The 23912-nt window shown below is 44.1% G+C and overlaps 1 protein-coding gene across 1 annotated transcript in view; it reads left to right on the top strand.

Moving 5' to 3' along the window:
* Positions 1-23603, top strand: part of PTPN11 (protein tyrosine phosphatase non-receptor type 11) — a 57382-nt gene extending 33779 nt beyond the window's left edge. The window contains exons 8-16 of the mRNA XM_079762976.1: positions 780-859; positions 976-1134; positions 4824-4955; positions 8228-8382; positions 9286-9353; positions 9861-10012; positions 12235-12347; positions 15943-16044; positions 16806-23603. Coding sequence (XP_079619102.1) covers positions 780-859; positions 976-1134; positions 4824-4955; positions 8228-8382; positions 9286-9353; positions 9861-10012; positions 12235-12347; positions 15943-16012 — 929 coding nt within the window. The 3' untranslated portion in view covers positions 16013-16044; positions 16806-23603. The remainder of the gene's footprint in view (positions 1-779; positions 860-975; positions 1135-4823; positions 4956-8227; positions 8383-9285; positions 9354-9860; positions 10013-12234; positions 12348-15942; positions 16045-16805) is intronic.
* The last annotated feature ends 309 nt before the right edge of the window (positions 23604-23912 follow it).

Raw genomic sequence — 23912 nt, 5'->3', positions numbered from 1 at the left:
CCAGAAGCACTCGGGGTCCTGGGCTTGTGTCCTTGTTCTGTGGTACCTGGCTCCTGGGTCTTGGGAAAGGCACACCTCCTTTCTGAGGCTCTGTTCCCTCACCCGGGGACAGACAAGCTCCTTCGAGGGCTCTTCGCTCTGCCCCCTGATGCCACTAGCTCGCGTGACTGGAGATTTGGGTGCACACCTACACTTGGCTCAGAAGGCGCAGCTCCATCAGCACCCAAATGCTGCCAGGTGGAGCCCCTGGGGAACCATGGGAGAAAAAGAGGCCCAGAAGGATAGAGGCCTTGGACGAGGGTCCCAGTAATGGCACTTGCAGTGATAAATCCTATATGTCCATAGTACATTATCAAAACCAGGAAAATGGCATTGTGACTTTGTTCTTCTTAAAGAAAGGCAAAGTGTGGTGCTCAGATTATTGTTAATGCTAACTTAGGATTTAATTTAAAAAAAAATATTTTTATTGATTTCAGAGAGGAAGGGAGAGGGAGAGAGAGATAGAAACATCAATGATGAGAGAGAATCATTGATCGGCTGCCTCCTGCATGCCCCCCACTAGGGCATGTGCCCTTGACCGGAACTGAACCCGGGACCCTTCAGTCCACAGGCCAACACTCTATCCATTGAGCCAAACCAGCCAGGGCAGGATTTAACTTTTTAATGTGGTTTTATCATTAAATGAACACAGCTTGGACTATGTTGAGAAGGAACGGATTTGAACAGGTTTGTCCTAAAGAGGTCTGAGCACTTTTGTGACTGTGGTCTTTTTCTTCCAGTCGATCATACCAGGGTTGTTCTACATGACGGTGACCCCAACGAGCCTGTGTCCGATTACATCAATGCAAATATTATCATGGTAAACTTAGCTCCTCACAGTGTCTTCTGATCGTACATATTTTTTATTTTACATCCTTTCTTCTGTCCTGAAAGCAACTTTCAACTGTTGGACGCATTTTCTTCTTAAATTTCTAGCCTGAATTTGAAACCAAGTGCAACAATTCAAAGCCCAAAAAGAGTTACATTGCCACACAAGGCTGTCTGCAGAATACGGTGAACGACTTTTGGCGCATGGTGTTTCAAGAGAACTCCCGAGTGATTGTCATGACGACGAAAGAAGTGGAGAGAGGAAAGGTATATTAAATACTTTTCTGATAAAGTATTTTAAAATGGTTGCTCACGTCAGGTTGACCTTGTTAAGAATTGAATAAACAAGTTAAGCTTAAGCTAACCGACCCTCTGGAAAACAGGACGTTGAGGGCATTTGATGATGACGTGCCTTGGTATAGTGTTCTTTAGGTTTCTTCTGCTTGGGGTTCATTGAGCTTCTTGGAGCTGTGGATTTACATGTGTGGTGTTTTTTCCCCAACACCACAGTGTAATCTGTTAGCCCTATTCGGTGTGTATTTTTCATTCAGATATTGTCCATTTCACCTCTAGAAGTTTTATTAGAGTCTTTTTAATATCTTCTGTCTTTTTCACACGTGCATCATCCCCTATACCTTTGAACACATGGAATACATTTATAACAACTGTTTTCATGTTCTGATTATTAATCCTATTACACGTTATTTCATTTTTCTGGTTTTTCAGTTGTTTAAGGTGGGAGGGTAAATCCAGCCGTTACTCCAGTGTATCCAGAAACAATGGTCCAAAAGGGAGTGTAAGGAGGGCCTGCCTAGTGCTTTCAGGTGATTGGAGTACTAGTAAACCAACAGTGATTGCCCTGGTCACGTAAACTTACTGTTCATGACTTTTAAGCATTTAGAAAGTAATTTGAATTATCTGAACAATACATTCAAATAAATATTCAAGCACAGTTATTGATAAAGTTGCCTTTATCACCATCCCTCGTCCATCTACTTTAGTCCCCTCCTCCAACATAAACCCTGTTTGATGTGTATTATTCTACACTCTTCTTGGCGTTTACATATGTATATGTATTAAAGACATTGCTTTGGCATTATATACCTACATTTACATATATATGCCTTTACATACCTATAGAAGTATATAGTACTATTTTCTGAAAAATACTATATGAAAAAGTGCTTTCATATTGTAACTTTATTGTGCATCTTGGGTATTTCCCCCACTAAATACACGTTCTAACTTCTGTCTCATAGTAATTGCATGATATTTCATGGTATATATTTATCATAATTTATTTAACCATCGTGTGCTGGGCATGTAAGTGTTCAATTTTTCTAACTAGGGAAGTGAACAATCTTATTCTTGCTTCTGTGTCTATGTGGCAAGTGTTTCTCTAGGATAGATGTCAGGGATTGCTAGGTCAGAGGGTGTGCATGTTGAAAATTTATGTAGGTTCTGCCAAACCGCCTTCCAGAGTGGTTTCCCAGTGTGCACTCTCCCCAGCTGTGCATGCCTAGTAGCCATCTCCCCGCACTCTTCACGACACTTCCGGTGTTTAGAAATTGTAACATCCACCCTTACAGAGAAGCAGACAGATCTCATTGAGTGATAGCTGTGTGTTACCCAAAGCCAGTCTGTCCACGCAGCTTTCTTAATTTGGAAAAGTTCTGTGTTTGTGTTCTAGGCAAAGTGTTTTTTTAGACATACTTGATTTGGTTTCTATAACAGCTGCATGGAATGTAGCAGTCATACCTGTAAGTTAAACGTAAGACAGATGAGCGATTTTGGATTTTAGCCCTCTTACTGTAATTTTCTTGTAGTTGTGAAGGGCAGTGTGATTGGATAAGATTTTCATTGTTGTACTAGTGGTTGAAGATTTTTGAGGCCTGATCTGGTCTTTGTGAAACAAAGGTCTCCTGCAGTAACATGAGCTGTTCTTGAATTAGTGGACGAGTTAAGCCATTTTCATAGTTTCCACTTCAGGTGAGTGTCACCTGCCCTCAGTATGGAAAGGAAAGCTGAACCCCTTGAACCCCTTGTCCTATGTGTTGCCCAATGGGAGTTATAGGAGACCACCTGTTTCTCAGCGGACGTGGGGGTGTAAAGACAGGATGCTCGTGTCCCTTCAGAGGGATCAGTATTGTCTCTTTCAGATGAGCTGCCAGAGGCTCCTACAACAGACACTGGGCCCGATACTGCCTCCTCCTCACTTCCTCATCCCAGCCCGCGCCTGCCTTCCCATTCTTCCCCTTCACTTCGTGGGTGGAGAGGGTGACAGGAGGGCTTTTATTCTCTCCACAGGCCTCCTGACACCCTGCTCTCTCAGCATCACCCCCCTCCCTGCTCCCTGAACAGAATAAAAGCCAGACTGGATCCCTTTGGATCCCTGGGCTTGAATTTCAAAACTCAAGTATTAGCCCTCACAGTTTAGAGTTTTTGTGTCAAGGTTTACATCAGAATTTAGAAAAGTGGGAAGTGGGCTGTAGTACTTCACCGCTGTTTAAAGTCAGCCAAAATGTTTTTAGAGTTACGATTTAATTGTGTGTTCTCTTGAGCGACAGCAGTCCTCAAATTGATTAGCCAGTAACAGCCTCGAGAACAATTAATATGAAAGGTGTTCATGTGGGGAAAATTGTATTAAATCTGTCACAGGGTATTTGGATCTATAAAACACTGGAGGGAAAGCAGAATTCAAAACAATAATAAATCAATGACCCCAAGCTGTGCCAAGCAAAAAAGTGGCACCATCCATTAAATTCTGTTGAATGTTCCTCCTACCATGCTTTTCTTTTCTTTAATTGACCATTGACTGTGGGGGCTAGTCTGCAGCTGCTCTGTTTCGTCCATTTTTATAACTGGGAATTTCTCCATCTTCCTAAAATACAAGGAAATTGTCTTTTGCTGATATTTGTGTCCCGTTGTGGAAAGGAAGTAGCATCGGTGATGCCGCCCAGGAAAAAACCCCAAAACACAACATCATTCTTTACTCAGGGCACGTCACCACATATATATAGACTCGTCGCTCATGGGCTCATGGAGCAGAGTGTCTTCCTCTTTGGCAGCAAGAATGGTTTTCTTGGTGCTATATTTTCCCATCTGCCTGCTCTGAAGCCAGCAGCTCTTGCAGGCTTGGCGTTCCCAGGCACCCAGTTAAGCGAAGGTGACGTGTGCAGTAGGTAGCAAATGGGTCTGGATATAGAAAAAGCAGCTGGTTCAAAACCCGACGGCTGCCTTTCTGTGCTGGCGGTATTCACACTTGGGTTAGATAAGGCGCAGGGCCCTCCTACGCCGGGGTGGAAATGAACCAGACGGGCTGGCTTGTTGGGCAGCCCATCCACCTCCAGAGTTCTTGCTTGCCTTCCCTGCAGAGCGGCTGGCAGATCTCTCGAATTCAAATCTCAGTGGTTGCTAGACAACACCCTCAACCTGGCCATTTCCTCTCTTTGCATCTTTGATTCTTTTTTAAAAATATATTTTTACTGGTTTCAGAGAGGAAGGGAGAGGGAGAGAGAGATAGAAACATCAATGATGAGGGAGAATCATTGATCGGCTGCCTCCTGCACGCCTCACATTGGGGATTGAGCCCAGGCATATGACCTGACTGGGAATGGAACCGTGACCTCCTGGTTCATAGGTTGATGTTCAACCGCTATGCCGCCCCGGCTGGGCACATCTTTGATTCTTTAGAATTAAATGAACAAGCATAGACTATCCTTTGACCTGAGTGTTGGATGGGACAACTCTGCACACACGGCCTTTTCTTCCCCCTCCTCCCTGGTTCTCCAAGCCCCTGCTTTCTAATTTGAACTCTTCTTTCCTGTCCTTTGGAAATCCAACAGTTCAATGATGGAAAGGCCATTCTCCAGATTAGTGGTCATTAAGCAAAACTTGGACATTTGCTTTCTTCTGGTTCACAGATATTAACTGTCTTTTTTTCTGATCCCTTCCAGAGTAAATGTGTCAAATACTGGCCTGATGAGTTTGCTCTGAAAGAATATGGGGTCATGCGTGTAAGGAACGTCAAAGAAAGCGCCGCTCATGACTACACGTTAAGAGAACTTAAACTGTCAAAGGTTGGACAAGTAAGTATATTGTCGTATTTTAGAGACTTTGGGAACTGTTTATGGTATGCAACCCAGGGTCATGCAGTTACAACCATTCATCCATTCATTCACTTATTGGTTCAGCAGCCATTTATTGGATGCCTTCTATGTGCCAGGTACTCTCGAGGCACTGCTGGTACATTGCAGACAAGACCTACAGCCTTTGCTCTCTCAGAGCCTAGAGACAGAAGTTTAAAATTTAAATGAGCAACTAAGCTTTCTGATTGTGCCGACTGCGAAGGCACAGGATGGCATGCTAGAGAGTGAGTGGGTACTTGAGATGGAGTACACAGGGAGGGCCTATCTGCGGGAGTGTCACTTGAGCTGAGGCCTGAAGGTGGAGGAGTCAGGAATCCAGAGTTAGGAGAGGGTCCCAAGCACAGGGAGCGGCAAGTGCAAAGGTCCTGAGGCCAATTAGTGATCAAATTCCACGGTATCAGATTTTAACTGCATATAGTTCAGGTTGTCCATGGGCTGACTAACTTTAGAAAGCATGACTAGGTTTGGATTTATTTGATTGTACGGTTAGAGAGGGACTTTCTTATTCAAGGCCTTTTGGGATACAAAGGTGAATGAAACAGCCTTAGTCTTTAAGGAATTGCGATCACATAGCAGCAAGGAGCCACATATACAAGTAGCCATACTCTAGAGCAGACACAGGCCATCCCACACATCTGAAGTGCCGTGGTGTTGCCAAGGCTGGGCTTCCTTCCAGCTGGGGCACCAGGGAGACAGTCTCAGAAGAGGTTGGGCCCTTAAGGATGGGGATTCCGTGGGAGTTGAATTCCCAGTTGGTGCCATTGTGAGCCACGGCACTGAAGTACAAACGCAGGAAAGTGGGGTTTATGGGGAACAAAGGCACTTGGGAATCTAGGGCAGTGGTCGGCAAACTCATTAGTCAACAGAGCCGCAGTTTGCCGACCACTGATCTAGGGGATAAACTTGTGTTGAGACAGGTTGGGACCAAGTCGGGCCGAGAGTTACCACTATGTTGAGAAATGTGAACTTTATTTATTAGTTGTCATAGAACCTGTGACTGTTCTCAGCCGAGTGAACATGCGCAGAATGGAGTGCCGGGAAGGTGTCTGGTAGCGGGGCAGCGGGAGAGGGGTTGGATGGGTGATCCCGGTGGCGGGAGGCCTGTTCGGAGCCTCTGTGATGGTCTAGGTCTGATGGCCTTCTCTCCACATATCCCAGAGACTCCAGCAGTTGTTCTGTTTGTAGTTGTTTTCTTAGTCCTTCCTATGGAAATGTACATTTTGTTAAAATGCCAGAGCAAACTCGGGAAGAAAAGCCACGTATGTGAAAGATTCCCAGGTGTAAAGTCTGCAGGGCGAGGGGGTAGTTTGGCTATTATTGGAGGAGGAAGAATTAGAGACATCTTAGGGTTTTGAGGGCTATGGCAAGAAATCCAGTAAATTTCTGGGCAGTGCTGAGTGCCCCAATGAGGTGGTGAACATGAATATTTATGACACTAATCACCTGTTGTGTGATTTTCCTCCGTGAACACACTACCCTGCTCCTCCCATACAAATAGAGAAAGTGGGTGGTTGGGTCTGTCCGGTCTTGGAGGCTTTGCCCGGGGTCACAGTCCATGGAGATAGTGGTGTGTGATGGAGAGTGATTGTCAGGATAGTGGGTGGAATCTGAGCAGGGGCTGGAGGAGGCCATCGGAGAGTGGAGCAGGGGCTCAGTGAGGCGCCTGGAGGTGGGGCTAAAGTGGGCTGGGAACCTCAGAGATTGTGGTCCAGGATGGGATGCTGGGACTTCTGATGTCAGTGGGCGTGCAGTTCTGATGGTGGCAGAGACTGAGAGGAGCTTGGAAACTGTAGCTGTCAAGCCGAAATGCGAGAGAGATTTAGAAGACATTGGACAAAGATTCCAAATGGGGTTTTCTTCAATTTTAGTGATAAACCACCCATCTTGTCTCAGAGATTTTTGAGCAGCAGGTATGGGAAGGGTTGGTGTTTGGGTTTCTGTGTGGCACCCTCTGATGCAGGTGGTGATACAGGACCCATAATTTCTCCAGAATTGCTGTCACCTATTATCTGCTTTTTATACAGCACCTTACCTGTTTTCTAACGTGCTGTCACATCATCTCATTTAAGCCTCCTAACTGCCTGGGAAGGAGAAGTTGGGGCAGGGACCTGAGGGACCTTTATCAAGGAGAAGGAGCATGGATGAATAGGGAGCTGGTCTCTCCCATTCCCCAACTGTCCTTCCTGCAACTGTGTCGCCCCTTGATTTTTAGCTAACCAGTAGCATCCAAAAAAGTCTTTTTCACGATGTCAGCAAATTAAATGCACATAATTCAAGAAAAGATCCTAATTGTGGTTCAGATTCTGGTCGTGGACACTGGTCTAGTTACTCTGTCCTTGTTTTTAAATCCCCTTTTAAAATGTCACTTAGCTTGGATTGTCTCCAGATCCAGAAGAAGCTGTAACGATGAATAGTGCTGCTCAGTGACTTCACCCGGGTGGACCCCGCACGTGATGCTTTTGGGTGTTTTGCAGTCTTGGGACCATGGTTGACCTTTATTAGTGATCACTGTCCTCAGAGGAGCCCACGTGCTGAGTCTCCTCCCATCTGCAGAGCAGTGGCTGTGTTTCATTGCTCCTGTTTAATCCTCACAGTGGTGTTGTGAGAGAGGGATTATTATGCCTATTTGCAAAGGAAGAAATTGAGGCATAGAGATGTCCAGTTGCTGCAGTGAGTGTGCATGCTGGGATTTTGGCCTAAATCCAGCCATCTGATTGCAAAGCCTGACTTCTTACCTATTTTGTACTTGACAGAAGAAATTAAAATATTATGATATTATAGTAAACATGTGTGGCTGGGGGAGGGGAGAAGGGTTTGGGTACAAAAGGACAAAGAGAAACGAGTGACTTGAGGGAGGAGAGCCCCGGGGCCCCGAGACCTCAGTGGCCTCCTGGGTTGAGCTGTGCATGGACGAGGCTGACCAGGGAGGATGCCCGCTGCTGTTGATTCAGGTTGGCGTTTCCTCAAGGACAGATTGCCGCACTAGACATCTGGGTTCTGTGACCGAGGCCGCGAGTTGACCCTGGGATTGCTCAGCCCGATCCAAAAGGAGGAGCAACCTGGAAAACTGAAGAGGGTCTTCAAATGGAGTGGGAGGGGCTTCGTGCTGACCAGCGTGACTGGCTCACATGGGATCTGAGATCAAAACCGGGCAATGCCGCAGTCCCTTGATTTATTTAATTCTTTTCTGGTTTTTCTTGGCTCTACTCCAGGGGAATACGGAGAGAACGGTCTGGCAATACCACTTTCGGACCTGGCCTGACCACGGCGTGCCCAGTGACCCCGGGGGTGTGCTGGACTTCCTGGAGGAGGTGCACCATAAGCAGGAGAGCATCATGGATGCGGGGCCAGTGGTGGTGCACTGCAGGTGACCAGCCCTCCCGCCCTAGTCCCCAGCCTGTCCCAGCTCCTAACGCCCAGGGCTTTTTTTTACCTACCCACCCCCAGCTGTCTAACCGTGGGAAAAATTTAATCTCTTTTTGAGGCATGGATAAACTGCACTAAGGGACACTTTGACCCCAAAGTATATTTCTTGTAGGTCCTACAGGACTGCTGGGTACTGGGGGTGGTGGGACAGGGGTGGAGAACACAGTCTTTATTCTCAAGGAGCCCCTAGTCTGGTAATGTTTGCTTGGTTTTCTTTTTAATAGGATAATTTAGGGTTCATTTCTTTAATTGTGATTCTATTCTACCAAGAAATGACATATATTTTCCCCCCAACAATATACTTGTTTGCTTCAAAAGGTTAGGACCGCTGCTCACCCAGGCCTCTGGAAGCCAGTCCTGTGGCCTCCGCCCCAGAATTTGCAGGCTCTGGTGCCTGAGTTCGGGCTTCATGGTTACTCTGGGGAAAGCTTGGTTTCTTAAATCTCATTCATGTGTTGGGCAAGTAGATGTGTGTGAAACTTTACTCAATTTTTTAAAAGCTCTGTGGCCAATGTTTTTCATACACAACTCAGATTTGATCCTCACAACAACCCTATCAAGTATGTACTGTTATCCCCACTTCACAGATGAGGAAACTGAGGATCAGAGACATTAAGAGACTTTGCCCCAGGCACACTGTGCTGGAGAAGCTGGGCTCTGAGTGCAGGTTGGACTCACTCCAAAGCCCCGTGCTCTTAGCAAATATATTTCCCAATATAAATAGACAATCTTATAAATACTCCCAAGAGCAGATATTGGTTCTGTTCATATTAATAGCTTGGTTTTGAGTATAAAACTTCCGTGAATGACTTCATTGTCATTGCTTCTTGTCCTCTGCCCACAGCGCTGGAATTGGCCGGACAGGGACGTTCATTGTGATTGATATCCTTATTGACATCATCAGAGAGAAAGGTAGGTCATCTGGAGGGCACGAGGCTACAGTTCCTGGTTTTAGTTTATGGACAGAAAGTGCTAGTGAAAATAGCCTGGGGAAGAAAATTTGAATGTTAAAAATTTTCACAGAAATCTGGGCTGAAGACTCCAACTTTCAATACATTTGCCAGAGAACAGAAGTGATGCTGTTTGAGCATTTGGCATAAAATGAAGCCTAGGATCTGTGGATCTCACTTCTGTGATCTTTTGTTGAATATGCAGTGGTGGTCTCTATCCAGCCTCCTACTTACTCTTTGCTGATGGAGTGGGGTGGGAAAGTGGGGGAACCCTACCTCCGGCACGTTATCATGTAAGCGTCTGGGATCATTGGTATTGATCAGAGGCCAGTGCTGTAGTCCTTGGAACGTTGGTCAGAACATTAAAGACTAAATTTGCTTTATGTCTGAGCCTGCTAAACGTGGTGCATTAACCTCTTGACCCTTGCTCTGCATTTTCTCCTGATGCTTCGTGGTGCTTGCTTTGTAGGTGTCGACTGTGACATTGATGTTCCCAAAACGATTCAGATGGTGCGATCTCAGAGGTCAGGGATGGTCCAGACAGAAGCACAGTACCGATTCATCTATATGGCCGTCCAGCATTATATCGAAACACTACAACGCAGGATTGAAGAAGAACAGGTACCGAGCCTGGACGGGCTGGCATTCGGACTTTAGTTTTCTGGGCAGCTGGCAAATGCTCTCCTTTTTAAAAAATATATTTTTTATTGATTTCAGAGAGGAAGGGAGAGGGAGAGAGAGATAGAAACATCAGTGATGAGAGAGAATAATTGATCGGCTGCCTCCTGCACACTCCCTACTGGGGATTGAGCCTGCAACCCAGGCATGTGCCCTTGACTGGAATTGAACCTGGGACCTTTCAGTCTGCAAGCCAATGCTCTATCCACTGAGCCAAACCGGCTAGGGCAAATGCTCTCTTTTTGATCAGGACAGGCTCTGATAGGAGACATTTTTATTTTTTTAAAAAATATTTTATTGATTTTTTACAGAGAGGAAGGGAGAGGGATAGAGAGTTAGAAACATCGATGCGAGAGAAACATCGACCAGCTGCCTCATGCACACCTCCTACTGGGGATGTGCCCGCAACCAAGGTACATGCCCTTGACCGGAATCGAACCTGAGACCTTTCAGTCTGCAGGCTGACACTCCATCCCCTGAGCCAAACCGGTTAGGGCAGGAGACTTTTTTTAAAAAAAAGTTTTTATTGATTCTAGGGAGAAGGAGAGAGAAACATCCATTAGCTGCCCCCAGCACAGCCCCTACATGGGCATGTGCCCTGACCAGGAATTGAACCGGTGACCTTTTGGTGCATGGGACGATGCTCCACCAACTGAGCCACACCGGCCAGGGCAGAAGACTAACTTTTTTTGGGAATGGGAAATGATTCCCCCAACTAGGAAGGGCCTCTCTGAAAACGATTCCGTACTTCGTGGCTCTGGTTTTTCAGTCTGGAGGAGCTTGGGGCGGGGCCGCATGCTACCCTCCTGGCCTGGCAGCTTGGGGAAGAGCCACACGGGAAGGGGACCGTTTCCCCCAGCTCAACGGCATGCTTAGAACTCAAAATCTCAACGTTTCCAGCCTGTTCCAGTTTAATCCGGACCATATTTATCCTGATTCCGTCTCTTAAATGAATGCTTCACTCTTGATAGCATAACGTGGTTTGAACCACCAATTTGGTCGAGTTGGAATCGGTGAAATTTCAGTTTTAATAAGCATGCATAATGAAGAAGAATGTGGCATTGGAGCTTTCCATTTGAAGCTATTCATAACAGACACAAAGCTGAGTTAATTAGGAATGAGCTGAGACGAGGGAAATGAGGAGACTGCTCTTTTGGGGAGCTGTGCTTGTCTCCCCCTCCTCCCCCACCCCAGCCCCGTTGCTATGCTCAAAATAGGAACTAAGCTCTTTTCAAAATGGGACCTGCCACCTTACTGAACAATTCTAGCCTAGCAGCACAAAGAATGGTCAGCCAGAGATAACTAATTAGTTTGCTCGATTCTCAGTTCACACCAAAGGACTCACTAGATTGTTTCATTGTAGAAAAACATCTTCAGAGACAGTGTATGTCTAGAAGTGTAGGGTCAAATAATTAACAAGCTACTGGTTTTGAACTCCCGTGCTTTCAATCTGACTGTGTTATTGTAAGTGCTATGAAATATGTAGATTGTTACTATAGGCTATTGTATATTTTATCTTCCAGTTACACTTAATTTGGGCAGGAAGGGTTAAAGCATAAAGTGGCTCAAAGTGAAGGATTCCCAATAAACACAGAGAAAGTGCATCACTGCGGGTACAAAGTGGAAACTTCGGAAATGTCTTAAAGCACATAATGTACTCTTGGTAGTAAAAGCTCTCAATGTTTCATTCAGAGGCTTTGGTTTTTATCCTTGTTTTGGAGAATTTAGGGACTTCCCACCCAGCTTTTTTAAAAAAAATATATTTTTATTGATTTCAGAGAGGAAGGGAGAGGAGAGAGAGATAGAAACATCAATGATGAGAGAGAATCATTGATCTGCTGCCTCCTGCATGCCCCACACTGGGGATCAAGCCTGCAACCAGGAATTGAACTGTGACCTCCTGGTTCATAGGTTGACACTCAATCACTGAGCCACACCGGCCTGGCTCAAATTTTTATAAGTGGTTCTTCTCACATTCTGCCATTTTGAAGTAGAGTTCTTTGTTAAGTTCCATTTACAGTATTAAATTTTTAAACAGCATGCATGATTCCCTCCACTCTGTTCCTTTCTCTCTCTCTCTCTCTCTCTCTCTGAAATGCCTTTTTTTGCTTTTTTTATTCCTTTAAAAGAGTCACATCCTCATATATGCAATCTTCACCTTTCAGAAAAGCAAGAGGAAAGGTCACGAGTATACAAACATTAAGTATTCCCTCACGGACCAGGCAAGTGGAGAGCAGAGCCCCCTCCCGCCTTGCACCCCAACACCATCCTGTGCGGAGTAAGTAGTAATGAAGGAAACTCTTTTCACCTGAACATAATTCTATAGACAAGCTTAAAAAACTACAAGTCTTGACTGGCATCAGCTGTTGGGTCTGGGCTGGGCTCTTGGAGGCTCGGTTCTGCCCTTGGGGACTGGCTTTGGCTATTGGGGTCTAGGTTGGGTCGTAGGAGCTAGTCTCGGCTCTTCAGCCCTTTGGGACTAGATTTGGCTCTCAGTTCTTGGCTGGCCTATTCGGGGCTAGGCACACCTTTCAGGCTAGACTAGGCTCTTTGGAGCGAGGCTCCACCCTTCGGGACTGTCTTTGGCTATTTGTGACTGGGCTGGGGTCTTGGGGGCTAGGCTGGCTCTTCAGAACTAGTGTCAGCCCTTTGGGACTAGATGGGGCTCTTAGGCCTTAGCTGGGCCATCCCGGGCTAGGTCCGTTAAAATGAAATGGACCCGGGCCATGGGAAGCCCCCGGTCCCCACAAGACTGCCTTAGAGGAGAGAGCCCGAGGTTGAAAGGGCTGCTGACTCTCCAGGGGGAGGTGTCTGTGGAAGTCACTGGGACACACTGAGGCTGGCTCCCCGGGCCTGCTGGAGGAGGGGGTGTTGTTTAGGGACTAGGCTGGGCTCTTCGGGGCTAGGCTCTGCAAAAAAAACAACCCTAAAAACTAAAAAAAACCAACCACCTACAAGTCTTTGTAGCACAAATCTTTCATTGAATTGCTGCCTGGCCGATTTGTGAGTGTATCCGTGGCTGCCTAAATTTGAATTTACCTGAACTGAAGTCTGATCGCACACAAGTAGGATTACATGGGGTTGTGAGTATATCAAGTTGTGGTTCTTTTGGAGGAACCTCATTTTTCTTTTGATGGCATGGGATTTGTTGCAGAGGTGGACAGCACCCCCTTTGGTGTATTAACCCTTTGCACTCGCTTGCTTTTTTCTCGATTCCTTTATTCTAATGCTAACCGTGTCGAGTCACACTCAACATCCGAGTGCAAAAGGTTAAGACTGTTTACCAAGTAAAAATAAGTTAATTGACTACTAATGTGTCAACCCCATCCATAGTCAACAGAAATCTGCTTGGTGTTTAAACCAGGGGTCAGCAAACTACAGCCCCCAGGCCAAATCCTGGCTGTGGCCTGTTTGAGTACAGTTCTCGAATGGATTTTAAAGGGTTATTAACACGCACATGCACATGCACATGCACATGCACCAAGAATAATATATGACAGAAACTGTTTATGGCTTGCAAAGACTAAATTATTTACCCTGGTTCTTTATAGAAAAACTTTGCCAACTCCTTGTTTAAAGTAAAACATGATAGGAAAACAAAGGTTAAATTGATTATGTGAATGGCAGCTTAAGTTATTATTTTCTATATATTCTAGTCATTCTCTGGTATAATATTTGCTTTACCCACTTAAGAGTTTTATTTCTATATACTTCTGATGTGGATTTTTAAACCCCTGCTGACTTTAATACTCTCTATAAACATTTAAAATGGCATAGAAGAGGCTATTTATATTTGCTTTCTATTTAATGTTGAAATGAAATTACACAGCAAAAATATGCTCTCCATCAGGCTGCCTCTTCGCTCTACCTGCTTTTTTCTTTCCTCCAGACTGACAGGGAAAGTTGGTATTTTAAATCGCCATCTGTAATCATTTGCAGTGGAACCAGCAGGTCTGGACTGCGTCCTTGCCAGGGAGCTTTCCCCCATGTTGGCCCAACAGAATCAGCTCTGACGACTCCCTTGTCACCAGTGCCTGCCTGTGACATAAACAGTTTCTCTCTCTCTGCTCTCTCATTCCCTTGTAGGGCACACATCCAGGACATCCCGATCCTCTCCTTGTTTTGTCTCCACACCCCTGGCTGGCACCCACAGTTGCTTGGTTCCTTGCTCTCTGGGACTGCTCTGCTCTCCCTTCCCTGCTCAGCAGACAGAATCAGGGCTCTGATACATTGGCCTCCGTCTCAGGGCCCTAACCACCCTCCCACCTCCCACTGAGCTTCATGTTCAATGTTCCCCTTTCCATAACCAGATTCTGTAACCAGATTATGGCCTGACTGCTTTTACACTTTCCCATCTTGGATCTCTTGCCCATTCAGATCCTTCTGGTTGAAATGAGAATTTTTTCCTCCCTCCCTCCCTCCCTCCCTCCCTCCCTCCCTCCCTCCCTCCCTCCCTCCCTTCCTTCCTTTTCTTTTCTTTTTTCTTTCTTTCTTCCTTTTTTAAAGCTATTTCATTTATTTACTAGTGGCCCGGTGCATGAATTTGTGCACATTGAAAGGAAATTAATTAGAAGAAATATTTTAATATCACTGTTTGCCTTTTCTCTATAATAGAAGTGTCAACCAAATTCACAATTGACAATGATAGATTGAAACACATGTGTGAGATTGGTGCCAGTGAGAGCTTTATATGTATCGCGCATGTGCGAGTCAACTTAGCCTTTTATAGCTATAGAATAAACTTGCTTAATTAGAACTGCTTTCTGATTTAGCTAAACTTTTTCCATCCCAGTGAAGCGCCCCAACTTCTCTTTCAGGTAATTGTCAGCAACACAGCAATAAATATCAACACAAAGCAGATTATTATTGTAGATCACACAGGGAGAACAAAGTGTAAAATATTTAACTGCAGCAGTGTTTGACTATATTTTGTGCAGTGAGAAAATCTGAAGTCATTTTCAAGGTCCACCATTTCTTACTTCTTTTCAGTCGGGTCAAATTTCTAAGCTTTCTAAATCTCCATTTTCTGGCTAATGAAAAGAAAATAGAATTCCACCGAGTGTCCTATCTACCTACTCCAGGACTTCTGTGAGGATCAAATGAGATGAAGCATGGGAAAATGCTTCACAGACATTTGCTTAAAGTGTACAATGTTTCCACCTGGCTATAAAGCAAGTCGTGTTCCTGGGCTGAAGAAACTGCAAGGAGGCTAGTTGCTAGGGAGAGGAAGCTGGGTGTTGCTACGTGATGTCATTACCCGGACGGACACTTAGCATATTAGCCTTTTATATATATAGATTTATTTGGTAATCCTCACCCAAGGGTATTTTTCCATTGATTTTTAGGGAGAGTGGAAGAGAGAGAGGCAAAGACAGAGAGAAACATAGATGTGAGAGAAACACATCGATTGGTTGCCTCCTGCACGAGCCCTAACCAGGGCCCAGGCTGGGAAGGAGCCTGCAACTGAGGTACGTGCCCTTGACCGGAATCAAACCCGGGACCCTTTGGTTTGCAGGCCAATGCTCTATCCCCTGAGCCAAACCGGCTAGGGCGAGAACTATTCCTTTCTATGTGTACACACCCTGCCCTCCTTCAAGGTCTAACTCAAGAGTCCTCATTACACAGGCTCCCTTGCTCTGCCCGCCTGGAAAACAATTCACTTTCCTCCCGGCCCCTGAGAGCAGAGGCTTTAACTTCACAGTTGCTTTGCTGTATGTTTATGTCTTTATCCTGTTCTAGAATGCCAATTCCAGGGGCAGGAACTATATCCGCACTGTAGCTGGTCCCCAAAGAATATACTGTGTGCCTTACCAATGTCATGTAAGCCTAAACCACATAGTCTGCATTTCTGTTAACATCTCTTTTCTTTTGAGGATGAGAGAAGATAATGCTCGAGTCTATGAGAACGTGGGTCTGATGCAGCAGCAGAAGAGCTTCAGATGAGAAAACCCGCCGAAATTTCAGCACAGAAATAGGTATGAAACGGCAATGCTGTCGGTTCATTATTTTTGCCTTTCTGGCCTTTTAAAAAAAAATTTTTTTTTTATTGGTTTCAGAGAGGAAGGAAGAGGAAGGGAGAGGGGGATTGAGTCCGCAACATAGGCATGTGCTCTGACCAGGAATTGAACTGTGACCTTCTGGTTCAACCATTTAGCCACCCCGGCTGGGCATCCCTGAACTTCTTTTTTCCAAGCTGGATTTATTTTAGAGTTCATTAAGCATTAAAAGCAAATGCAGAATTAATTCTGAGAAGGGCAAGGTTAGCATTTATTGTAGACAAATGGTTGATATTGGTGACGGGCAGTGGTTGATACTGGTTAGTCCAAGCTGTGCGGGAGATGATCTGTAGGATCCGGGAAGCGTGGGGACACAGTACAGGATGGTTGGAGTCAGGATGTCTCAGTTCTCATCCCACGAGGCCTCTGACTGGCTGTGTGACACAGGGCACTGGACAGCCAGGGCCTCCGACTGGCTCCACTGCACGTCCCTTCAGCTCTGTTGCTGGAAGTTCATCTCCCTTGTCCATCCCCCGTCACTCACCTTTTCAGACAGTGACCCATGTGCGCTGTATGTTTTCATGATAAGTTAGAAACTCACAGTTTTAGAATTTCATGTTGAAATTCTCATTTCAATGAGCAGTATATTTAAAAGCTTTAAATCTTCTTTTAAGTGGTTTAATGCCTTGCCGGACTTTTAGATGCACGCTCCTTCAAGATTCTCATTTATTTCTTCTCAGAGGTGGGCTTCACCCTCTCCATGAAAAGATCAAGAACAGATGCAAGAAAGTTTATGTGAAGAATGAACATGAACCTCGAAGGCTTGCGTTGTGGTCGACTCCCTTTTGATGAGCAGAATCTGAAACCTTTTAAAGACCACTCCGTTCTAACTCAACACCACCCGATTTCCAATCGCTCATTTCCTCAGATAAGCAATCATCTCTACAGTGTAGACAGTGTTATATTTTATAGAGTTTTATTTTAAATTGAGGAAGCAGTTATATTGTGCTCTGTACTTTGCAGATGGTGGTGATTCGAATCCTAGTTATTGCCATTTTTCTTTCTTTTTATAACCCTAACAAATTTAATTTTCCCCCTCTTTGAGGGGATGATGGGGCACTTGTTAGAGGAAAAAGTGGGGAAAATTAAATGACAACATCCTGTAGAAATGAGAACAATTTTATTTATCATCATTTGTTCAGTAGAGGGTAATTCATTTTGATGGCCTCTTTTTTGGGGGGGCTAAATGATAATTAGGCCAGTGCCCCAGACTTTCAGAACTTGACTCTCTTCCTTTGTATTGCCATTAGAAAATCCTGGGAATTTAGGATCAAGGTGTGCTTTTTCTTAGCAGATAACCAATGACCATTCAGCCTACTGTGGTGGGGAAATGTTTGCCATATATATATTTTTTTCTTTTTCATTTGACTATTGTCTTGTATTTTGAAAAAATGCATCTGTGGATAACCAGTGTTTTGGTTTTCAATTGTTGCTGACAAACCACCCAAAACATAGTGGCTTAAAATGTCTCTTTATTTGTTCCTGACTATTCTTCAAGCTGATGGGGCTCAGCATCTTGCTGGTGTCGCTTGCTGATGTCTCTCTTGCTGGTCGGCAGGTTGGCTGAGACGCTGGGTGGCTGGGCCCCTCTCTGTACACATGGTCCTCAGGTCTCATTCTCCACGTGTCTCTCCATGTGGCCTTGACGGCAGGGTCGCTGGCTCTCAGAGCTCCCAAGAGTGTAAGGCAGTAGTGGCCAGGCCTTCTGACGACTTAACCGCAGAACTATCCAGCATCACTTCTATTGCCCTCTGTTGATTAGAGCAAGTCACAGGCCTAGGATTCAGGAAGAGGGGACTCCACCAGGGCATGAAGTGGAGGTGCGGTTGATTGGGGGTCCCCAGTGTAACTGTCAGAACCAGTACCAAGGAACAAAACTATTGTTAGTAGAAATAGAAGCTGCTAGTGAGTGACCTTGGGAAGCTGAAATGGCATGTGTAAGCTGGAAGAGAGGGCCGTCAGACAGAAAGAGAGGGCCTTCCAGAAGCTTCCTGCACCAGTTCTGCAAGTCCTGAGCATCTTTTCTGAATCACCACTTCTGGTCTTGTAAGGACGGATGTGTCTAGGGGGCAGAGCATTTGAAAGCACCACCCCAACACCGCGGCCTCCGCAGAGGGAGGTGAGTGGAGGCTCTCTTCCTGTTACTGGTATCAGTCTGGCCTCCACACATGCGTGCAGTCAGGCCGCTGGGAGCAGGAGCATCGCAACGAGGCTGCGCGGCAGATTGAATCAGCAGTAGGATTTGCTAACGTGCTACCTGAAGTGCCTTCTCTCAAAACATCCCTCTTTGCCCCATGTGTTGAATCATTGTTTGGTGACTGTGTCTCAATGAAAGTCTCACTGGTTGACTCTGTGAAGAAAATAAAATGCTACTGCAGCATTGCCATTTAGGCATGGCCTCCTTTCTGGAATCTTCCTAGCTTTTGCTCCTGAGAGGAAGGACTCGACCTAGCCCTGGTTGTAGTTCCCTCCTGAGGTCTTGGCCTCTCTTGAAGCCCTGAGGTCCTTTGGGCCGAGTGATGGCTGCCATTTTCACAGGCAAAATGTGTAGTGTTCCCCCTATATCACCCCCTTCCCTGATCCATCGAACTTAGAATTGCTTCAGAGCACAAGTGTGGCCTGAAAGTGATCACCTTCTGAGGAATGTAAATGACTACTGTCTCCTTGTCAAGCCTGTAGAGAGATTCAAGTTCAGGATTTGCAACAAGGCCTTGAATCCTGTTCTTTTTATCACATTGTCACATTGAATGGTTCTCCTTTTTTGCCTCAATTTTGTGGAAATGTTTTGACTCTGTTTATTGCCGTTTTAATTCTGTATGTCTAGGTTTCTCTCTCTGTTTCTTCTTCTCATTACAGCAGTCCCTTTAGCATTTCCTATAATGCTGGGTTGGTGGTGATGTACCCCTTTAGCCTTTTTTTGTCCAAGAAGCTCTTTATTTGACTGTCTTATTATTATTTTTAATTTAAATTCTTTATTGTTTAAAGTATTACATATGTCTCCTTTCCCCCGCCATTGACCTCTCCCTGGCTGCTCCCACTCCCCAGCACATGCCCTCACCCCTCTACTGTATGTGTCCATTGGTTATGCTTATATGCATGCATACAAGTCCTGTGGTTGATCTCTTACCCTCCCCCTGCTACCCTCCTCTGCCTTCCCTCTGAGGTTTGACGATCTGTTCGATGCTTCTATGTTCTAGATCTATATTTGTTCATCAGTTTATGTTGTTCATTTTATTCCACAAATGAGTGAGATCATGTGATATTTATCTTTCTCCAACTGGCTTATTTCGCTTACCATAATGCTCTCCAGGTCCATCACCCCCTGTTGCAAATGGTAAGAGTTCTTTCTTTTTTTACAGCAGTGTAATATTCCATTGTGTAGATGCACCACAGGTTTTTAATCCACTCATCTGCTGATGGGTACTTAGGTGGTTTCCAAATCTTAGCTATTGTAAATTGTGCTGCTATCAACATAGGGGTGCATATATTCTTCCTGATTGATGTTTCTGATTTCTTCTCTAGAAGTGGATTAGTGGTTCAAATGGGAGTTCCATTTTTAATTTTTTGAGGAAACTCCATACTGTTCTCCACGTGGCTGCACTAGTATGCATTCCCACCAGCAGTGCATGAGGGATCCTTTTTCTCCACATCCTCGCCAGCACTTGTTGTTTGTTGATTTGTTGATGATAGCCATTCTGACAGGTGTGAGATGGTACCTCAATGTCATTTCAATTTGCATCTCTTAGATGATTAGTGACTTTCAGCATGTTTTCATATGTCTCTTGGCCTTCTGTGTGTCCACTTTCAAAAAGTGTCTATTTAGGTCCTGTGCCCGTTTTTTGATTGGATTGTTTATCTTCCTTTTGTTAAGTTGTATGAGTTCCCTATAAATGTTGGAGATTAAACCCTTATCGGAAAAAACATTGGCAAATATGTTCTCTCATGCAGTGGGCTCTCTTGTTGTTTTATTGTGACCATCTATTTTGAATGATAGCCTTGCTGGATGTAGTAACCTTGGTTTCAGATCCTTGCTTTCCTTTACCTTGAGTACTTCATGTCATTTCCTTCTGGCCTATAAAGTTTCTGATGAGAAATCAGGTGTCAGTCTTATGGGAACTCCTTTGTAAATAATAGTTTGCTTTTCTCTTGCTGGTTTTAAGATTCTCTCTTTGTCCTTAATTTTTGGCATATTAATTATGATGTGTCTGGGTGTAGACCTATTTGGGTTCTTCTTGTTTGGATTTCTTTGTGCCTCCTGTACTTGTGTGACTTTTTCCTTTACCAGGTTAGGGAAGTTTTCTGCCATTATTTCTTCAAACACATTCTTTATCCCTTTCTGCCTCTTCTGGCACACCTGCTATTCGAATATTGTTTTGTTTCATGTTGTCCTACAGCTCCCTTAAGCTATCCTCCTGTTTTTTAATTGGTTTTTTTTGGTTCTCTGATTGAGTGATTTTTTTCAACCCTGTTTTCTAATTCATTGATTCAGTCCTCAGCTTCCCCTAATCTGCTGTGTATTCCTTCCAATATGTTTTTTATTTGTGCTATATCATTCTTTATTTTCGACTGTTCTTTTTCCATAGTTACTATATCTTTTCTCATGCTATTGAGCATTTTTACCATCATTATTCTGAAGTCTGTTTCAGATAAGTTTTTTTTTTTTTTTAATCTCTGTTTCATTTATATCTTCTTCTGGAGAATTCTCTTGTTCTTTCATTTGTGGGTTGTTTCTTTGTTTCCTCACTTTGGCTACCTGTTTGGGTTTGTGACTATGTGTTAGGTAGGTCTGCTACGCCTCTCAATCTCTAGTGCAGGACAGTGTCAAATGCTGTTTCTGACTAATTAGATCAGGCAAAGACCCAAAGCTTCCAGAGACCACCTCTGGCTACAGACTGATAGGATTCCTCTTGATCTGCCCTCAGGCAATCGTACATGGCAAGAGTTTTTTTTCAACAGGGTGGGGTAATTGTTTCTGCCTGGAGGCTAATTGTTATTCTCAGTCTTGTAAGGGACAAGGTGTTTTCTAATAGGGTGGGTCAGCTGTCTTCCCCCCAGGCAATGCGGCCTGTATAGCAATTATCTATGTGAGAAAGATGACCTCTGCAGCGTGAGGGAATGGCTCAGTGCTAGAAACCAAGGTGTCTGCCTTCTGAGCTCTAACCCCAGAGCTCACCCAGCTCCAGTCCACTCTGCTGTTCCTCTGTCAGAGCACAAGATGGGTGGCTCCACAGGGAATGTTATGTGTTGGCCCTTTAAGAGGGTGTCTGAATTTCCAGCCGTCTCTCCCTGGCAGACAGCCAGATATTATGTGAGTACCCTTCTCAGTTCTCGTGCTCTCTGCTGGGGGGATCTAGCTTGGGAATTAGACCCCAAAGTTCTCAGTGGCAACTCCCCACAACTGAGATATTTATCCGGAACTTCAGCTGCTGTTTGTGGAGGCCCAGCCAGCCCTTTCGCGCCTCTGCCCCTCATACCAGCCTCTATGCAGTCTCCACTTTGGTCCTCGGTTATCAGGGTTCTCTCCAGCAAGTCTTCCATTGATTATTCAGTAACTTTTTCTGTATTTTAGTTGTAATTCCAGTTTGGACCTGGGAGCATGTTTGTGCAGCATTTACTTACTCCTCCACTATTTTTAATCTCCATGTTTTTGACTCTGGACTTTGGGGGCAAAGTCTCTCACCAGCATACAAGGGTCTGATTGTATAAATGTATCCGCTGCATTAATCTCTGCCTGTAGCTTCCGATCAGTGGTTTTTGCCCTTGGAACAGAAACACCAGATCTTGGTTCGCTCTCTTCTGATACACAGGACATTGATTTCATTTAGATTTTCCTCCACGATGTCAGTAAACCATCATGTTAGGTCAACTGCTGCCAGACAAGATGATGACAGTCCCGAGGTGCTAAAGTTTGTTGTGTTTGATAAAAGGAGATTGATTGCAGGTTCTCAGATGAGATTTCTCTCTGTGGGATGGAATCAGGCAGGTGAAGATGTGGGGAGTTTTGAGTGCAGATTTAAAAAAAAATAGTGGAAATGAAAGTTCCAAAGAGGTGGTTTCTAGGATGTCAAAGGGCCCAGGGCCAGAGCAGTCAGTAATATTTGAATCAGGTTACCTGGAAGACAGGTGTGAGAGAGACATGGATGCGGTTGGCTTCGGGTGGCTGGTAGACATAAAATTTGCACAATATCCCATAGCTGGTTGAGTATTTTAAAATTATAAGCATAGGATTTTATATTTGGGGGTGAAGAAATTATCTGGCACGTGGTACTTGGGTTTTTTTAAAATGCCAAATTTCATTCTTAATAACTTTTATAAAAAATAAAAACATAAAGACACCTCATATCTACTGTGTGGCCCTCCTGAAAATGATGGTCATCTATTCTCTGGAAATCAGTGGCTTTTCAAACATGAGAAAATAGATGTATGACTTTCTTGGCGTTTTGCATTCTTTAAGGAGCCCAGTTGCTTTGGAAAAGCCAAGAAAATCATCAAGATTATTTTTAGGGGTTATTGTACTGGGGATTGTAAGAATAAGATAAGGTCTTGGGTTATTTCTAGTTTAGGGGAATGTGGAAAGGTATTCAGTTGTGAAGTGCTTTGTTGTAGCTAATTAATACATAAGGGGAACGTAGACTGTAGACATAAGTACAAACCCAGTGCAACTTTCTGTATGTTGTTGGGGGAATAAAATGTTATAGAGCAAGCACATCGCCTCCCTGATTTCACAATGCCTGTATTAGCCCTTAATTTTTGTCGAAGTCTTTCCCTCTTCCTCTTGAAAAATAAGTTCCAAAATATAGTTTACTGAATCTTCCATCATTAAAACGTTTGCTCTTTCTTCACTACGGGCAGTTCACACAAGGCAAAGCTATTAAACAGTTGGTTTTAGTGTAGTGTATAACTTTGCTGTATATCAAACTAATTTTTACAAGTTTTCATCCTAAACCTCAAATCATGTAATTAATAATTTGCCTGTCTTATTTATAACCTTAATTGTGATTCTTTTATTAATAAAAGCTAATGGAAAAGGATCCTTTATTAAGCTGATGACTAGACCTACATTTAATTTTCCTGCAGTATATGAAGTATTGTACCAGAGTATTAAAAGATATGTAATATTTTATTGATAAATCTATCCTTTAAAAGGAATACGTTTTAGGATGTCATCATTCTGATGTGAATCATGTAAATGTTGACAATATGCACTGTTTATTATACATTTAGTGTTTCCAGAGATTCACTTAATTGCCTTTTTGCCCACGTATTATGTAGTCTATTTGCAAGTGTTTTTAAAAAGTGACATTAAAAGAATAGTTTATGTAGAGAAACATTATTGGGTATTAATTGTCCCCCCACCTGTATTTATGGGTGTTAGTTCAACTGCTTTGCTAGCTGCAAAGCTGTATTACCAGAGTACAAGTGTATTTGTAAACTGTATGGGAACTAAAAATTAGGAATAAAACCATTTTCTTATATGATGGTACTTGTCATTTACTTCATCAGACATGTCCAAGAAGCACTGGGATTACAGGTCACTTAGCCCCTTACACCAGCAAAATGCTGACAGTCAGCAGCTCTTACCTAGAAGATGAGTTGGAATGTAGCATGAATGTCAGGTCCTCAAGATTTTATTAAGTGCCTACTCTGTATATAGCTTTGGGAGACAGAAGGGGAACTGTTTTTTTTTTAAAAAGTATTTTTATTGATTTCAGAGAGGAAGGAAGAGGGAGAGAGATAGAAACATCAATGATGAGAATCATCAATAGGCTGCCTCCTGCATGCCCCCT

The sequence above is a fragment of the Cnephaeus nilssonii genome (genome assembly GCF_951640355.1).
Source record: "Cnephaeus nilssonii genome assembly, chromosome: 22".
NCBI lineage: Eukaryota > Metazoa > Chordata > Mammalia > Chiroptera > Vespertilionidae > Cnephaeus > Cnephaeus nilssonii.
Note: the sequence above shows the minus strand (reverse complement) of the source record. Positions and strands in the feature narration are given on the sequence as shown.